Consider the following 20,200-nt stretch of genomic DNA (forward strand, 5'->3'; position numbering starts at 1 on the left):
TTACTTATAAAGGACCTTTATTTATTGTGAATGTGAATGTCTATATGCCCATGGGTATGTGTGGGGCGGTCAGGACAGCTTTTAGAATTTTGTTCTACTGTATGGTTGGCAGCCTTGATTGTAAGTGCCTTTACCTGCTAAACCATCTCACCAGCTCTGTTACCTATTTGTTTTGAGATGGTATATGTTGCCTAGTCTGGCCTCCTAGAAGTGAACTCACGTGATTCTTACTCTTCCTAAGTAGGTGGAGCTACAGGTGGGCACCATAGCACCAGGCCTCATCTGTTCTTTTGGTTCACTTGTTATATTTTATTAGATTATGATGTAAAAGTATGTAGTAAATGTTGATCAGAATTTATTAAAAACAGATGTATTTAAGATCAGAGAATTGTATTTCAGTCATTTACTTGTTTAGTGTGCAGCACTTTTATGTTGAATTCTATAAAAGCATAAATAATAGCTTTTAAAGAATTTTTTTAGTTTAAATGAGTTACAGGCACAAGTAACTAAGTTGTCAGCACAATTGATATTTTGCTGTTGTGTTTGAGGATGCAAAAAGTATTTTTGATGTTAAGAGGACGGTTCTTTCTCTATCAGGCCTCCCTAGGAATGTTGAGAAACTGAAAAACTGCTGTGGTGTAGCAGTAACTATGTGGATCATCTGTTTTTTATTTTGGTATTTTTGTGGTCTTGTTTTTTTCTTGAACATTTATTCTATTCTTCCTGTGGTCAAAATGTTACTTGGATAGTCTTTAGATACAACCTGTTCCCTCTACCCATTTGAATCTGAAAGTCAGAGACGTAACAAAAACCCTGTCTGTGCAGTTTAATTACGTACTGCTGTTAACTTTTATTTAGTTGTGTTTTCAAAACAAATTAGATTGGTTAAAATAAATTGCAGACCAGGCTGTGGTGGCGCGTGCCTTTAATCCCAGTACTCGGGAGGCAGAGGCAGGCGAATCCCTGTGAGTTCAAGGCCAGCCTGGTCTACAGGAGCTAGTTCCAGGACTGTTAATACAGGGAAACCCTGTCTCAAAAAACCAAAAATAAAATAAAATAAAAAAATAAAATAAATTGCTTATAATTTGTAGAATTCTACAACAAACATCCTTACATAGACCCAGCCTTGTTTTATATTTGAATATTTTGAGACCTTGAGTAACTGAGAATGAAGTGATCTGCCAAAATTGTTGCTATTGGGCAGAAACAAGAGCTGCATTTCTGACATCTAGTGTGATGTTTATTATATATATCATATTAAACGTGGAGCATTTCAGTTTGATGATGGACTCTTAAAGTTTGGATTGGTTGGAAAATGAGAGATCTCTTCAAATGTTCAGTGTAATTACTGATTTAAAATACTTCATATCAAATTTCTGCAATGAATATATAGTTTAAAGAAAATGGTACTGATATGGTTGTCACTGGGAATTACTTAGTAAGTTTTTCTCTGTTCTGACGAATATTTTATTTTATTTTATTTTATTTTTTGAGACAGAATTTCACTGTGTAGCTCTGGCTCTCCTGGAATGCTCTCAGTAGAATAGACTGGCCTTGAACTCACAGAGATCCTCTTGCCTCTGCCTCCCGAGTGCTGGGATTAAAGGCATGAGCCATCACTGCCCAGTGAAATTTTTAATTTTTTTTTTGAAATTTTTAATTTTAAAACTTTAATTTTAGTGTGTGGTGTTTTGCTTGCATGTATGTTTGTGTACCACATGGCATGCCTGGTGTTCAGTGGAATCCAGAAGAGGCCATTGAATCTGGAGTTACAGATGATTGTGAGCTGCCATGTGGGTGGGAATTAAACCTGGATTGTCTGGAAGAGTGGCAAGTGCTCTGAACTACAGAGCCATCTCTAACTCATATTAAACAATTATTATATTTTTTTGAAAGCAGAATCTTGCTGATCAGGCTGGGTTCAATCTTGGAATCCTTTTGCTGGAATTGCAGTCACATGGCACCAGACCCAGCTGATTTTACAATGAGAAGCACATTTGTGCTTAGGTTTAGTTGCTTGTTGTTTCTCATCCACTCCCTCCCCGTGCTGTGTAAAAGGCCTTTTTGACCCTGAGCATGTTGTACAAGATCCTGTCACTAAACTTCCTCAGCCCTGCAATATGAATTTTCTACAGATACTCTTGCCATAAAATTTATTTTAAAGGACAAATTATATTCCCTCTATCTCTCCCTCTCTCTTCCTCCTCCTTCTCCTCTGTTTTCGTCTTTTAAGACAGGGTCTCTCTGTATAGTCCTGGCTATCATGGAGTTCACCATGTAGACCTGGCTGGTGGCCTCACTCATAGAGATCCTCCTGCCTTTGCCTGAGTGCTGAGATTAAAGGTGTGCACCTCCTTGCCGTGCTGTATTAAACTCTCTTTAAGTTCATAATCTTTACTTAAATACCGAAGCATGTCATATTTGCTTATTTATAACATGTAAGCTATTAAGTCTACCTATTTTCACATTTCATTATGAGTTGTTTTTTTTTTCCAGTAATCCAAGGGAGTCTGTTCCACATAGTGAGTCTAGGCCAGGCAGTACTATGTAGCAAGATCCTGTCTCAATTTCCTTCCACACCCCACCCCTGAAAAGAAAAAAAAGGTGTAATTTTTTTCCCTCTTAAACTGATCTCTTTTGTGGATTGTTCTTATCCTATCTTTCTTCCCCAAACCTACTACATGATTGTGTTTTTCAGGGATTTGGTGATGTAATACTTTAACCAGTAGGTCTCCCTCCTGTTTCCTTTTCTCTAATGGGTATGTTTTTGTTATGGAGATAATTTTTTGTAACTGGCTTTGTTTGTTTTTGAGACAGAGTCCTGAGAGACTGGATTTGACTCATTCTGTAGCTCAGGCTCTTTCTGGGGATGTGGTGCTGGGATTGCAGGCACTTCTATGCCTGGTGTGGAAGTTGCTGATGGAGTCATAATGTGAATACTGAAGTGCTTGTCTGTCTTGTCTCCTTTACCCTGTAAGACCCTTGTGGGCCTGTGCGCATGTAAGCTTTAAAAGAATTCTTCCTTGGGGCTCAGCAGTTAAGAACATTGACTGCTCTTTCAAAGGACCTGGTTTCAATTTCCAGCACCCACATGGCAGCTTAAACTGTCTGTAACTCCAGTTCTAGGGGATCCAACAACTTTCACACAGACACACATGCAGGCAAAACACCAATACACATACAAATAAATAATTTAAAAAGTTGTATTAAAAAAATTCTTCTTCTTTACCTCATTCCTGGAGTAGTTTGTTGCATATCTAAGAAATTAAGAACCTGTGAGCTAGCTAGCTTTAGTGTGTTTGTTATAGAAGAGGTCTCATACAATACATGGCAATTCGTGTTGAATAGTTTTTGAAAATTAAAAAATAGAAGTGTATTCATGTCATTGAAATAACAGTGAATTATCAAATCATTTCTTTTAGGAAAAAAAGTTCTGCCACTTTATTGGGATTTTTGTGAGGATGGGAAAATAAACATGGAGATTGGGTTGTCTGTGATAGCATTTTAGTTCTAGGTGGTGTCAGATGCAAGAATGCCGTAATAGGTATGCAGGGAAGGGAGTTTGGGAGTAATTTTAGTGCTCAGAAAAGAATATGATTTAGAAATTTGGAGTGCTTAGTTTATAGGGCTATAATGTAATATGGAAATTAATCCAAGTATGTTAGTCTGAAACAAAGGGAAAAGTCAAGGCTGCCAAACTATTTTGAGTTCTTCGATGTGTGTACTTGAAATGTAGACTGTTTGCCTCTGTGTGTATGTCTGTGTATCTGCAGTATGGCAGTAGGAGTAAAACCTCGGACCTTGCTCACAGTAGGCAAGTATTGTACCACTGCCTGCCTGCTAACCTTAGCTCTAGGATATATTGTAGATTTTTTTTTCCCCTGAGACAAAGCTTTGCTATGTTGCTCAGACTGACCTTGAATTTCTGAGTTAAAATGATCCTGTCAGCCTCCTGAATAGCTGGGACTTGGGGCACACACCATAATGCCAGGTTAGGCTTTGAAATTGCTATGAGGACATCAACATGACTGTGGACTACCCTTTTCCTCATGTGTTTGTTTAACTGCTAGACTATTTTGACATTTTTGCTTTCATACACAGGTCAGATTCAGAACAATCTTTTTTTAGGCAGTTTATTCCTCTTGGCAATAACATAGGTAACATAATTTTGAACATGTTTGAAGTAATAATAATGTCTTTGAACTCCTATTCAAAGATACTTACTTTTGTTTTATTTTAATTTTTATTTTTTGTGTGTATGTATATAGATGAGTGAGTGAACATGCCCCGGTGCCTATGTGGAGGTCAGAGCACGACTTTTGGAGTCCGTTCTTGGCTTCCACATGTGTTTGTGTTTAGATTGAACTCAGGTCTCCAGGCTTGTAATAGCAAGCACCTTTTTCACTGAATTGTCACACAGCTCTATATTGTGTGTGTGTCCATACTCATTCCATTCTGTAGCACAAGCTGGCCTGGAACTATGTAGCCAACCCTCTTACTTGGTATTGATTCTGGAATCACAGGAGTAAGCTACCATGCTCACCTATATTGCTTATGACATGTTTGGAATGAAACTTGTGGGGTGTCCAGTATAGAGGATTGTCATGTGATTCATGCTAACCCAGACTGGGATACCCTGCCTCAAAAAAAAAGTGAGGGTGGGTGGAGCTGGAGAGATGGCTCAATGGATAGGAGCACTACCTCTTCTTCCAGAGGACCCTAGTATCGTTCCTAGCACCCACATGGTAGCTTACCACTGTCTAACTCCAGTTCCAGAGGATCCTGCCCTTTTCTAGATTTCATGGGCACCAGGCATGCATGTACTGTACCCATACCTGTAGTAAATTAAAATTTTTTATATTTAAAATATTTTTAAAAGAAATATTTGGAACATTTACAAAACTTGTGCTTTCTAACAGTAAAATAAACATGGTTATGTCAAATGTAGTATACACATGCCTGAGGGGGAAGAGAGAATTGAAAATGGATAGAGTTCTACTTCTACAATAAGAAACTACCAAGCAGTGTATGGTGACTCATGCCCACAGCCCAGCTCTAGGGAAGCAGAAGATTAGGAGTTCAAGAGCAACTTTGGCTTCAAGTAACCCTGAGGCCATCATGGACTGTGTGAGACTCTATGCCTCTATGCCAAAAACAAACCCATGAAAACCTTTAGAAGGAAGGAGTGTTGAGTGAGGGGAAGATTGTTATTGCATACCTTTTAGTATCTTTAAAAGACAGAAGTCTCACATTTTAATTTTTTTTTATAGTTTTTTTTTTTCTTTTTTCGAGATAGGGATAGGAGTAGCTCTGGCTGTCCTGGAATTCACTTTGTAGACCAGCTGGCCTCAAACTCACAGAGATCCACTTGCCTCTGCCCCTGAGTGCTAAGCATTAAAGGCATGCACCACCACAGCTTGACTTCCTTTCCTTTTCCTTTTTTTAAACTTGTAAATCTTTGATTTTTTGGGGGGGGGGGATAGGAAGTGAAATAGAAATACATTTGAGAGAATATATGTAATTGTGTGTATTTTTTCCCTAAACAGTCAATTGTTAATCCCAAAATTCTCCAGAAAAAGCAGCTATACCATTTTGGCCAAATTTAAGCAAGCTTTTATTAAATTTAAAATACTGACCAAGATGGAATTTGATCAAGATCACCATCTGGAAGCTTTCTAGCTGTGGGGCTATGACACACATGTTGGCCTGGTTTTAATGTATAAAACCCATAGCCACTGTATTTTCCCATGAGGTTTTGTTGTTATTTTCTAAGAACTACAACTCCCACAATCCCAGGAAGTTGCCTGGTCTTTGGACAGGTGGAGCTTATGGGTTAACTTAGGGTTTAATACACTTTATTGAATGATCTGTTTGTTTTTCCTCAGTACTGGTTAGAATTGTAAGTATTATAATTTATTAAATTTATTTTATTTGCTAAATATGTTTGAGACTTTGATTTGTTCAGCTGTTTTTTCAATCTGTTACAGTTTCCTTTGCATCACTATTGCTTTATGATTTTTAGCACTGGTAGGGTTAGTCCCTAGTTCCTTATTGTGTTGACTTCAGACTTTGATGTTCTGGTCTGTGAATTCTTTAGATGAATATTACATTTTGTTGAGTTCAAAAAGAAATCTTGGAGTTCGAAAAGAGTTTTGTGGGTAAGAGTGCCTGCTACCCAAGTCTCTGGCTCCTTGTTCAAATCCAGAGTACTCATGTAGAAGATAGGTAACCCCAGGACTGAGGGTGGGGAGACGGTGTTCCTGGGGCCTTATTAGTCAGCCACTCTAGCCAAAAAGGCTATCTCTAGATTCTGTGAGAGACCTTGTCTTAAAAGATGAGGTGGAGAGTGAATGAGAAAGAGATTTGATATTAATTTCTGGCCTCCACACACTCAGGCACGCATGCGCGCGCGCACACACACACACACACACACACACACACACACCACACACACCTTGGTAAACACCTTGTTGAGATCATAAATTTTGGGAAAATTGACATCTTCACATTCTGTCTTTGTGTTCAAATAATTTTTAAGTTCCGCAGTAGGTTTTTCAGACTTTGCTTCAAATATGTCTTATACTTAAATATTTATTTCTTTTTAAAAGATTTTTTAAAATTTATTATGTATACAGTATTCTGGTTGCATGTGTGCCTGCAGAAGAGGGCACCAGATCTCAGAGATGGTTGTTGAGTCACCATGTGATTCCTTGGAATTGAACTCAGGACCTCTGGAAGAGCACCCAGTGCTCTTAACCTCTGAGCATCTCTCCAGCTCCCCATATTTATTTTTTATTTCAAAGTGTACTAGGGAATTAGGGGAATTTTAATTATAGTGGAGAATAAGAATTTAAACTCATCCATTTCAGATAATGATAAAGGAACACAGAAAAGGCTCTCTGAATGAGAGTAATTGATAAGAGCTGACCCTGTAGGGTGATAGGAAAAGTTTCTGTAGGAGGTGACTAAGGATGATTTGAACCAAACGGTGAGTCAGTTACAGGAATGGGCTAGGACAAGAATTCCTGAGAAGTGTAAAGAAGGACCAAGGCCTGAGGCTAGGTAGGACTGAGCATCTCAGTGAGACGTGGAGAGCAAGCTGGAGTTGTTTGGACTGAGTAATTGCCTAATCAAGTAGTACTTGCAGGCCACATCACAAAATAGTTTGTAGAAAGCATTGAGGAAACTTAAGTAGAAGAATGATATATGTTCTGACTCACTTTTTTTTTTGAATAAACTGATTTTTGTTGGAGAAAAGATTGAAGTGCTAAATACAGGTATAAGTTTTTTTTTTTTTTTTTTTTTTTTTTTTTTTTTTTAACAGCAAGAGATTAGGAGGGTGGAAGTTGTGGTGGAGCAGCCTGGAAGGCCTTTGAGTGTATGTGGAAAGATGAAGATTGACTCTAGCTGATGGAGTGTTACTGAGAACTGGGTCCTTTTATTTGTTGCTATGGCCGTGGGAACAAAACATAGTAGTCTGTGCCCTTACAGATGTCTGATTTTTGTTTTCTTCTTGTAGAACTAAGTAAATACCATTTAAAGTAAAATACCTCTCACCCTCCATTTTATTTTTTTATATACCTTTGTTTATATAGTCTTAGCTTGCTTAGTAACTTATGATTGCCTTTATTAGTGGAGTAAAAGAAAGGGGAGGTCAAGAACTATTTTTTAAGGCTCTGACTTGGAAATAACTTAGCCTCTGTACAACTTTAGATATAACAGTATAATCAGAATTTGAAGGTGAGTTCATGCACCCAGAGCTTTAGTACACTGTGGTATATGATGTTTAAAAGAAGAGGTGACCCATTCTTCTCTTTAGATATTGTTTGTTAATTTACCGTAGCACTGAAAGTTAAATCCTGTTGTTGTTTTTTAAAAGTATATACCTATTTATTATAAATATTTAAAAAATATTATGTGCATTGGTGCTTTGCCTGTAGGTAAGACTGTATGAAGGTGTTGGATTACCTTGGAAACTGGAGTTAAAGACAGTTGTGAATTGCCGTGTGGGTGCTGGGAGCTGAACCCTGGTTCTTTGGAAGAGCAGCCAGTGCTCGTAACTGCTGAGCCATCTCTCCAGTCCCTAAATCCTGATCTTAATACAGAATCCTTTTTTGTATTTATCAAGGAGAGAATTAGCAAATAGTGATCTGTTTAGTTTTGACATTTCTTCTTTTCTCTATTGAGTTTATCTTTAAAAATCTGTCTGTCTATCTGTCTGTCTATCTATCTATCGTCTATCATCTACCTACCTACCTACCAACTGTCTGTCTGTCTGTCTGTCTGTCTGTCTATCTTGTTGTTTTGACAAGGCCTCATTTTGTAGTTTTGACTGGGCTGGAATTTTCTAAGTAGACCAGGTTGACATTGAACTCACAGAGGTCTTCTTTCTTCTACATCCTGTACTGGCACTAAAGTATGTGCTACCTTAACCTGGCTCTTTTGTTCTTATAGTTAATTGTTTTTTGTTTGTTTGCTTGTTTTTTTTTAATTTCAAAGGAGTAGCTCAATGTAATATATCCACACCACACAGTAGTCAGTTTCACAGTTACTATTTGGCACTGCTGTTTTGGGAATATTGCTTTTCACTTTATGAATAAGGGAGCTCTGTTTCTCTTTTACTCATGAATTCTTTTTTGAATGCTTACTGTAAGTCCCCCAATTAATTATATACTTATTAAAGTTTTTCTTTTAGTATTATACTTTCTGGAGGCTAGGATAATTTAACTTGATTTTCTTTTAGCTTCCATTCATCTATCTGTCTTTTATTTATTTTATTTTGTGTGTATGTGTGTGCCTGCCCACAGAGGTCAGAAGAGACATTAAATTCCCTGAAACTGGAGTTACAAATGTTTGTGATCCGCCATTTGGGTGTTGGAACAGAGCTCTTGTCTTCTGCAAGAGCAATAAATGCTCTAATTGATGAGCCATTTCTCTATCCTTCAATGTTTTATTTTTGAAAGAAATACTTATTTACTTATGTTTGTATGTGTATGTATTATGTGTCTGTGCATGTCTCAGCACAGGCATCTGAGTTCATAGGATAACTTTCAGGAAACTGTTCTCTCCTTCCAACACGTGTGTCCCAGGATATAACTTAAGACACCAGGCTTAGTAGCAAGTACCGCCAAGCCATGTAGCCTGCCACATTTATCTGTCTTCTAAGTAAGGGTATACTATAAAAGAGTATGTCATGTGTGACTTTTCTTTTTTTTTTTATCAATAATGCTTTATAAAAGAACATTCTAGTATTGTTCAAATTTCAGAATTTGCTTAGATGATTTCTAGTTTTTATTCTCTTCTGGAATCCAGATTTCCAGATGTTTGCTTTCTTTAAACCAGTCCCAGTCTGGAGAGTTTTAGTTTTAGTTTGAAACTGGTCCTTCTTAGTCTGCCTAACAGTCTTTTGAGATTAGACTAGAATCTTGGGCCATTCTGTGTGAATCAGTAAAACTCCAATAGTTTGTGTAGTTTTTTTTTTTTTAAACCATTCCACAGAGGACATTCTTCTATTCTATTCCGTATATATGTATGTATGTATGTATGCATGCATGCATGCATGCATATGTATTTTCTTTAAATCATGTTTTATTATTTTATCAGTTAAAAATTGAACTATAGAGGCTGGCATATAGAGGCTTGAACTAAGATGACTCAGCAGTTAAGAGCACTTGTTGCTCTTGCAGAAGACCTGGGTTTGATTCCCAGCACCTACATGGTGGCTTATAATAATCTGTAGCTCAGTTTCCAGGGGATTTGATGTCTTTTTTAAGCCTCCACAGGCACCAGACATGGAAACAGAACACTCATACACATAAAATAGAATAATCTAAAAAAATTAAAGATAGAGCTGCATACTTTGTAGGATCTATTTTTCCCATTGTGAAATATAGTCTTCATTTCCACTGTGACCCTTGGTAGAGTCACTCTTATCTGAAGAGTCATCTGCAGACTTGCCACAGAGAAGTATATTTTTAGATATTTTTCCGAGATAGCGTAGGCCACCTTGAAAACCTGTCCAAGTACATTTTGGTTATGCAAAGACTATAGGCTAAAAGCCAAAGAATTCCTGGTGAGAGGAGGATTAAGCTTTTCTTTTTGGCAGATTGTATTTGAAATTTTGTTGTTTCAGGTTGTGCGTGTGTGTGTGTATGTGTGTGTGTGTTATGAAAAGATTCAAACAGGTCTCTAAGTAGACCAATTTCATTTTACCATTTTTTGTTGCTTTTTTAAAAGATGGATTTATTAATTTTATATATATATATATATATATATATATATATATATATATATATATATATATATATATATACAGTGTTCTGCCTGCATGTATCCCTGCACACCTGAAGAGGTAGCCAGATCTCATCACAGATGGCTGTGAGCCACCATGTGGTTGCTGGTAGTTGAATTTGGGACCTCTGAAAGGGCAGTCAGTTAAGACGTGCTCTTCTCATAACAGTGACATTGAGTTCTAACATTATTTTCAGCCTGAAGCATTGTGTGTGTTGAAATTTCTATGAGGTAGTTGCTTATAAAATCTTGGTTTCTTTTTAACATTTCCTTTTAATTTTGGACACAGAGTCTCATGTATCATGTAGCCCATGTTGTCCTCAGAGGTGCTGTAACACCTCTTACCCTGAACTTGATCTTCCTGTCTCCACCTTCTGACTGGTGGGACTACAAGGGTGCACTCTGGCACCCTGCTTGAGCAGGTTTCTTAAAGAGGTCACAGAACTGATACATTTCCTGAGTCAAGCATACTGAGTTATTGGGTTTTGTAACTTATGGGATACCTCAGGAGGTAAAGGCATTTGTCACTATGCCTGACTACCTGAGTTTAATCCCCACAGCACAAATGATGGAAAGAGAGAACCTACTCCCACAGATTTCCCTCTGCCATGCACCCATCCATATACACACACATTCATACACAGTAAATAAGTTTAAAAATAATTTTAAAAAGAATTGAATTTATAGTTTGACATTGGCATTAAAAGTGCCATATTTCCTTTTAGCTTTAGCTTTAAATTGGGTTGTTTTATTTCAGTTGGGTTTGAACTGCAAGATACTTACTTTGTAGAGGTATCTTGATGCCCTGGGACTTGAGTAGTAGTAGATGGAAAGATGGAACGTTAGAGTGCCTGAAAAGGAAGATTCTTGACTGGCACATTCTTACTGAGTAAGAGATTTTGCCTTCTTATCTTTTGCTTCTAGATAAGATGTTTGAGAAAAGTTTACTAGTTGGAAACAGAAGGTCCTTGAACTCACAGATCTGCTTGCCTCTGCCGCCTGAGTGCTGAGATTACAGGTGTGTGCCACCACTGCCCAGCTATTAGTTTGAGTGTCTATTGCTGTGAAGGGACATTATGTCCACGGCAACTCCTATAAAGGAAAACATTTAAACATTTGGGACTGGCTTCCAGCTTCAGAGGTTTAGTCGATTATCATCTTGGTAGGAGGATATGGTAGCATGCAGGCAGACGTGGTGATGGAGGAGCTGAGTCTACATCCTGATCCACAGGCAGCAGACAGAGAGACTGTCCTGGGCTTAGTTTGAGCATATGAGACCTCAAAGCCTGTCCCCACAGTGACACACTTTCTTCAATAAGTCCACACCTCCTAATAGTGTCACTCCCTATAGGTCAAACATTCAAAAACACTTGAAGTCTATGCAGGTCATACCTATTTAAACCACAACAGACGTCAAACTTCACTAAAATTATTCCTGAAAAGCTAGACATTCTGAAGTATTATTGACAAACGAGGAAAACAAACAAATCAGTCAATTTACAATGATATTGAATGCAGGTAACAGATGGTGAACATTACAATGTAAATTAAAACAGCAAAACAAAACCCACCTTATACCACATGGATTACTCGCATTTCCACTTGCTCTTAGTAGTTCTTTGTATATAGCTCAGACTGTCCTCAAACTCATAACCTTCTTACTTTATTTTTCCCAAGGGCTGGGATTAATAGGCACGCACCACCACTCCTGGTTTATCACATGCCTCCTCTGCTTGTCTGTCTGTCTCTTTTGACAGGGTTTCTCTGTGTAGCCCTGACTGTCCTGGAACTCACTCTTTAGATCAGGCCGGCCTTGAACTCACAGAGATTGGCTTCTTGTGCGTCCTAAATGCTGGGATTAAAAGTGTGCTCCACCACTATCCAACTTCACTTGGATTTCTGACCTGTTAGGCCACTGCTTGAAAACTAATTTGAATGAACATGGGCTAACATTTTGTTTTTGCATTTTACATATGCGCGCGTGTGTGTATATGTATATGTATATACACACTGGGCATGGTAATGTAAATGCTTAATCCCAGCATTTGAGAGGCAGAGGCAGGTAGATTTCTGTGAGTTCAGGGCCAGAATGGTTTGCAGAGCAAGTTCCAGGACAGCCAGGACTGTTACATAGAGAAACATTGTCTCGAAAAAACAAAACAAAGGAAAGAAATAGACACACACACACACACACACACACATACACCTTATGTACATCAGATAATCTGAATTAGGGGCTCAGAGGTAGATTATGTAAATATTTCTTAGGGCTGCAGATGAGAATTGCTTAGAAAACCTTCAGAAAAATACTCAATGAAGTCATATAATGAAATGTTTTATAGAAGGGAAATACTTTGTGAATTGTAGATGACTACCAAGATATAATAAATAATAAGAGCAAGATATAACATAGTGTATGTGTAGTATGTGAACATGTAATTGCACTTAAAATGCTTACAATGCTTCTAAAGGACATTTTACTTTTGGTTGCTTTCTGGGATTACAGCTATGTAGCACAATGAGCACAAGGATGTGAAATGATTTATAAAACTCCTGAGCCAAGCCAGGCAGTGGTGGCGCATACGTCTTTAATCCCAGCACTTGGGAGGCAGAGGCAGGCCTCTGAATTCAAGGCCAGCCTGGTCTACAAGAGCTAGTTCCAGGACAGGCTCCAAAACAACACAGAGAAACCCTGTCTCGGAAAACCAAACCAAGCCAAACCAAACCAAACCAAAACAAGATGTATTTAGTTATTTCTGAAAACACAAAACCTATATAACCCTCTGCCTGGACCCAACAACCCACTACTGTTGGCTTTTTAAACTCTCTGAGCTCCTCCAGGTATGTAGACGAGGGAATGACCCTGAGTGGTTTGAGTGCTTGGTTCTATTGAAGGTCTTCTGCACGTGGTATTAGTCAAGAGGCCAAGGCATGAGTAAGTTCATGCTTGCTACTAAAGCTACAGAACACTGTAGAAAACGCCAGTGTCTCCCGTTGCCCCTGATGAGTGATACTGGAAATGTTGCTAAATTCTGTTCCTCAGCTCTATAAAACCTATTAATTAGGTGATGTCAAAACCTCCGACCCTCACACTTACTGACTTGCATGCCCAGTTTTGGAGGAAGCAGGCAGAGAGGAAACAACTAGCTAGTCGGTGCTCTCAGATGATTTTCAAAGTTGTTTTTTTTCCCCCTTAAAGCTGTTTTCAAGTTTGATTGAATGTTACTTCTGGAAAACTATTTTCTAAGCCTAATTGAATAAAGACTAAAAAAAATGGTGAAATTGGCCCAAGTTTGCACACTGATCAACAACCTTCAACACCATATCCTTCCTAGCAGGTGCAGAACCCTGGGTTTGATGCCCAGCATGGAGGGGAACAACAAAGTTAGTGTAGAAAATAACTAGTGGGCCTGGGAAGTACATTGGTTGGTAGAGGCCTGCCTAGCACTGGGGAGGTGGAGCCAGTATTAGAGGGTTAAGGTCATCTTCAGCCACAGGGTCAGCTCAGGGCTGTCCTGAGTGTTGCTAGACCTGTTTTATCAAAAGCCAGGCTGGAGAGATGACTTAGGGATTAAGAACACTGACTGCTCTTCCAGAGGACCCGGGTTCAGTCCAGAGAACCCGGGTTAAGTTCCTGGCACCCACATGTGAGCTCACAACTGTCTGTAACTTCATTTCTAGTTGTTCTGACACCCTCACACAGACATACATGCAGATAAAATACCAATGCACATAAAATAAATGTAAGCAAATTATTAAAAAAAACAAAAACCAGTCTAGGTATCACAAAATATTAAATAGGAAGGGAATATATATAAATGTGTGTGTGTTTGCATGTATGTATGCATGCACATATATAAAGGGAATACATATTTACTATAACACACATATATGTTTGTGTTGTGTACACATACAATATATACATACATTTGTGCATATATTTTTAATCAGCATAGATAATTCTTGTTCCCAAATTAGTGAATGTATACATATATATGCATGCATGAAAATCTTTTTAATGGAAATTTTTACATATTTTTATGTTATTCAAGTGGAATTTCTATATATACATTCTATTTTTCACAAAATATATAAAATGGCTTTCAATCATGTTCTTTAAAAAATATTTATTTATTTATTATGTATACAATATTCTGTCTACGTACATGCCTGAAGAGGGCACCAGGCCTCATTACAGATGGTTGTGAGCCACCATGTGGTTGCTGGGAATTGAACTCAGGACCTTTGAAAGAGCAGGCAATGCTCTTAACCGCTGAGCCACCTCTCCAGCCCTCAGTCATGTTTTTAAAATGTTCCTATTTTAATTATACTTGTTCTTTATTTGCTTTCATGAAGCAAAACCTGTAATTATGCTTTAGGATAGGAATATTCAGTAGTAGAAAGATCTCGTCTCCCTTTAGTCAGTCTATGAATTCAGTATTTATATGTTTTCTTCTAGGTGGTTTTTCTTTTCTTTGAGGCAGAGGCTTGTTAATTATCACTTAGGCTGGTTTTGAACTTGTTTTGTATCCCAGACAGGCCTCTCCTGCCTCTCAACTTCCAGAGTAGCTGGGATTATAGATCTGTGCTATAAGGCCTGGCTTCACCCAGAATTTTTGTTGTTGTTGTTTTGAGATCTAGTGTCTTTGTGTAGACCTAACTGTCCTGGAGCTCACTCTGTACACCAAGCTGGCCTCGAACTCTGAGATCTGTCTGCCTCTGCCTCTCGAGTGCCGTGACTAAAGGTGTGCACCACCATTATCCTGCTCAGAATTTTGATGGGACCTGAAAAGAGGACTCCAACGCTTTAGTGAAAAAGGAACTGTGTTATATACAAAAACGCAAAGGCTTTGAAAGTAAAGCAACTACAAAGCGCAGCAAAGGGAAGCTTGTCTCACGAGACATAAAAATGTCACCTTGCCATCTGTTTTAAAAAGTGTATACTTAGCACAATGCTAGCTCCATGGGCTTGGGGTCTCGAGTTTGACTCCTAAAACTCATGTAAAGGTAGAAGAAGACTGGCTGCACAGAATGTTCACTGACCACCACTGCACACACACAATAAATGAAAAAAGAAAATCTTTTCTTTCAAGAAAGGATTTCTTAGCTGGGGGGTGATGGCACACTCCTTTAATCCCAGCACTCGGGAGGTGGAGGCAGGCAGATCTCTGTGAGTTCAAGGCCATCCTGGTTTACAAGAGCTAGCATCAAGCTACAGAGAAACCCTGTTTCGAAAACCAAAACAAACAAACAAACAAAAGAAAAACAAGAAAGAAAGGATTTCTCTGTGTAACAGCTCTGGTTATCCTGGAACTTGCTCTATAGATCAAGCTGGCCTCTAACTCAGAACTCAGAGATCCTCCTTCCTTTGCTTCCTGAGTGTTGGGACTAAAGGTGTGTGCCACTACACCTGGCTATTTGCTGCTCTTGTAGAGGACCCAGGTTTAGTTCCTGTGGTGGTTCATGACCCCAGTTCTCAGACTTCCTCCTGTGTGTGCTCCACATACATACATTCAGCCTAAACACCCATACATATGAAGGAAATAAATTTTAAAAATGTGCAGAGAGCAGTATAACCAATTGTTGTCTGTATATTGTTGGTGTTTAAAAAACAATATTTTATTTTTCTTCTGCTTTGAAAACTTTTAAAAAAACTTTTGTGTGTGTGTGTGTGTGCGCGCGCGCGTGCGTGCGTGCGCGTGCGTGCGTGAATATGTTCTGTGGTACGTCTGTGAAAGTAAGACAAAGTCTCTTCCTTTCTTCCATGTGTCTTCCTGGTGATGGAACTCAGGTCACCATGCTGTGCTACAGCTGCTGCTATCTGCTGAACTATTTTGCCAGTTCTTTAGTTTTTTTAAAAATTTTTTATGATTTATTTATCTTTATTTTATGTGCATTGGTGTGAAGGTGTCAGATCTCCTGGCACTGGATTTTCAGACAGTTGTGAGCTGTCATGTGGGTGCTGGGAATTGAACTGTGTCAGTGCTCTTAACCGCTGAGCCATTTCTCTAGCCCCCCAGTTCTTTAGTTTTGAAGACACTGTTATAGATGGTGTGCCTTCCTTCCTGAGATGTAATTATTATCCTTGAGTTGGTGCTTTTTAAATTTAATATGCATTATAAACCATAAATATTTTGTTTGTAGTGTATGCTAATATTCGATGAAATGTCAACAGGGTTGTGTCTGTTCTGAAATATGAACCTGTAGCTCACTGTAACTCCTGTACAGTTCCTTATTATATGAACACACTGCAGGATATTACCTGGAATTGAGAGTTTCTTACTGTGGTGCTTCAGTAAATGCCGTTTGATGTCAGTGCATTTTTTTCAGACTGTTCAGTTAATTGCTAAAGAGTAACAAGGATGGCATTTTATTCACCAAGTGTTTTATTGGGACAATTCACTATCAGTTAGAGAAGAAACAGTTATGCCTTTTTTTTTTTTTTTTTTTTGGGAAAAGAAAACCTCTGAGTGTTTAAGAAGATAAATGTTAGCTGGGCCTGGTGGTGCACACCTTTAATCCCAACACTTAGGGATGCAGAGGCAAGTGGATCTCTCTGAGTTTGAGGCTAGATTGGCCTACAGAGCAAGTTCCAGGACAGTCAGGGCTACACTAAGAAACCCTGTTTTGGAGGAAGGAAGGGGAAAATATTAAAGAAAAAGCCTAAAATTTGAAGTCTAATCTTTTTAGAATTTAGGAATGGAGAACATCTTTAAAATGTTGGAACAAGCATTCCAGAACAAATAATTGTCACATAAAGATAGATGTGATTAATATTCTCTCTCTCTTAGACATGGGGGAGGGAGGGAGGGAGGAAAAAAGAGGGAGAAAGGAAGGAGAAAGAGGAAGGTGAGAAGGTACCCTTCATTCTAGACAACTTGCCAAACGCACTTGCTTACTCTGCTCTCTCCTGGCCTCATCTCTGCTCTCTCCTCACTCTTGTGTGATTCCATTTATGCAGACTGTGGCTGTTTTATAAACTAGGGCATGGGACATTCCAGCTTAGACTGACTTTATGATAGCCCTTGCCCATTCTGTTCACCTATTTATTGTCTTATTTATAACACCTCATTGTAAATATTGTATTTTCTACTTTCCAGTGATTGTTTCTTATTGTCTTGTATCCCCTCACAGTAAGGTAGTATGCTATGGTCATTTTGTGTCAGTATAGGTATACAGAGGTGTGTAGAAATTAGGACATATTACCATTAATTTTAAAACTTTTTTATGACAACATGAAATGTTAAATAGAAATATTATATATAAATCATGCATAAGGGGCTGGAGAGATGGCTCAGTGGTTAAGAGTACTGACTGCTCTTCCAGAAGACCCGGGTTCAATTCCCAGCACCCACATGGCAGCTCACAACTGTCTAAAGATCCAGTTGCAGGGGATCTGACACCTTCACACCAATGCACATAAAATAAAGTTAAATAAACCATAAAAAATATTTAAAAAAAATCATGCATAAAATTGTGAATGTATTTAATGCTAATGAATCATTTACTTAAAAATAATTAAAACAGTAACTTTTCTATTTCATATATTACACCATGGTTAGGAAACAAAAATAACTCCCCTTATACCCTTGTCATTGTATCATCAGTTGATAGACATGATATTTGGGTTGTTGCCAAGGTTATAATAAATGTTGCCAACATTATAATAAAAATCTACTTAGCTGAATTAAGTAAAGGAGAACTTAATAAGGACAAGGAAAATCACATGCTCCTCATGAACATTGACCCTGGATAGAAAAGGCAAAAATCAAGCTGTTTCTGCAGTGTCTCAGGGCTGCAATGTCCTTTGTATATCCATCATAGTCTGTGTAGAGGAAAAGATTCATTTTTTATCAAACTTTAATAACTTCTTTTAAGTAAATATATGAGAGAGCTTTGACTGGCCATTGTGGTTTTGTTTGTATATTTATATTTATCATTTATTAGAAGGACATTTCATGTTTTAGGACTTATGAATTTTCTTTTACCATCCTGTGTAGGTTGTTTCCTAGAAACATGGTTGTTTGTTGGACTTGATCTCACAGCCGAGTGAGGACGTCTTTACTGATAATGTCAAGTTCAGGATACCCTCCCAACCAAGGAGCTTTCAGCACAGAGCAAAGTCGTTATCCTTCACATTCTGTCCAGTATACTTTTCCCAGCACCAGACACCAGCAGGTAAGGCATATTAGCTGTCAAGATGCATATATGGTTTATGGTTTCAACTTTCCTGTGTAATATATTTATTGGCTAGTAATGGATGTGCTTGTTATTGTTATTATTATTATTATTATTATTATTATTATTATTATTATTATTGAATGGCAAGAATCATGTAGGAATCATTCATAGCCAGGTGTGGTGAAATGTGCCTCTAATTCCAGCACTTGAGGATCAGAGGCTAGAGGATGGGAGTTCAATGCCAGCCTTGCTTATATAGCAAATTTGAAGCCAACCAGGGAAAAATGAAGCTTCATCTAATACACACACACACACACACACACACACACACACACACCATACATATATATATATATATATGTATATATATATATTTATGTATTATTTTGTATGTGCGCTTGGTCTGGCATACATGTGGAGATCAGAGGACTGGAGTCAGTTATCTCTTGCTACCATGTTTGTTCCAGGGATTGATCTCAGTTTGTCAGGCTTGGCTATATAGTGCCTTCATCTGATGAACCATGTCACTAGCCCTATCTCTCTGATTTTGAATTAGGAATTATTCACAGGAAAGAGTAAGTTGTCTACAGTTTCTAGGATAACACCATATTTACATTCCATGTTCTGGTTGAGTTTTAAACTGGCTAGATAGTTTGACCTCTGATTAGTTTCAGCATAAACACTTCTACTTTAAGGAGATGTGAGAAAGTTTCTATGAATAACTTAACCTTTTCAAAAATGAAATATGAGGTGGAACTCCCAGCTTATTGGACAAAAGCTAGTAATGTAAAAAATTTAAAGAAAATACAGAAAGAATATTGAGTTTGGTGACATCTGCCTGCTTTAGAACTCAGCAAGTGGAAGTAGACAGTCTCTATCACAAAAGTAAACAAAAGAAAGCAAGAAATGTTTCTTAGGATTTCTATTGCTAAGATAAAACACTATGACCATTAGCAACATGAAGAAGAAAGGGTTTATTTCTTCTTAACAACTATCAGGTCATACTTGATCAGTGAGGGAAGTGAGGATAGAACCAGAGGCAGAACTAAAGCAGAAGCCTGAAGACGTGCTGCTGTTTATGGACTGGATCTTGGTGATGTGCTTAGCTTGCTCTCTTATGCCTGCCCAGGGATGACATTGCCCACAGTACTGAGCCCTTCCTTACCAATTTTCAGTTAAGACAATGCTTCATAGGCCAGTTTGGTGGGCCGTTTTCTCAATTGAGGTTCCTTCTTCCCAATGATTTTAGATTGTGTCAAGTTGACATAAAACTAGACAGCCCAAATGAAATGCTTACCTTAGTGAATAAGAAAGCAAATTTATCAATCAAATACAGTTGAATATTTCTGAGGACTCCTTTGAAATATGGTTCTGATTTGGAATGAATGTGGATATTCTTAATGTTTTTGCAGAAAAACAATGTACTTGCATGTTTTTGTTGATGCCCTTGTTTGGCTGAAGTTGCTTTCTGTTCCTACATTGACAATGTTTATCATGATTTAGTGTTTTATTTTTTTCTTACCCCAATGCTGTCCATGTGATTGCTGATTTCCTGGATTATTGTGTTGCTTTTTGTTTGTTTATATTAATGCATGTGTCTCTGTGTTTGTATAGGTCAGGACGACTTGAAGTCATAGGTTGCCCTAATTGTTCTTTGATCAGAGACAGTTTTGACCCAGCCTTTGACTTTTCACTCTCTGCAAAGACTTAAGGGAGCCAAATTTGTGTT

The 20,200-nt window shown here is 38.1% G+C and overlaps 1 protein-coding gene across 23 annotated transcripts in view; it reads left to right on the forward strand.

The window, feature by feature from the left end:
* The window catches only part of Ncor1 (nuclear receptor corepressor 1), a 156,206-nt gene that overhangs the window by 4,672 nt on the left and 131,334 nt on the right, over positions 1–20,200 (forward strand). For all 23 annotated transcript variants that reach the window (XM_048448195.3, XM_048448196.3, XM_085695065.2 and 20 more), the window contains exon 2: positions 18,291–18,468. In XM_048448195.3, the coding sequence (XP_048304152.2) occupies positions 18,361–18,468 (108 nt within the window). In that variant the 5' untranslated portion in view covers positions 18,291–18,360. The remainder of the gene's footprint in view (positions 1–18,290; positions 18,469–20,200) is intronic.

This window comes from Myodes glareolus, chromosome 9, assembly GCF_982192425.1.
Source record: "Myodes glareolus chromosome 9, mMyoGla1.1, whole genome shotgun sequence".
NCBI lineage: Eukaryota > Metazoa > Chordata > Mammalia > Rodentia > Cricetidae > Myodes > Myodes glareolus.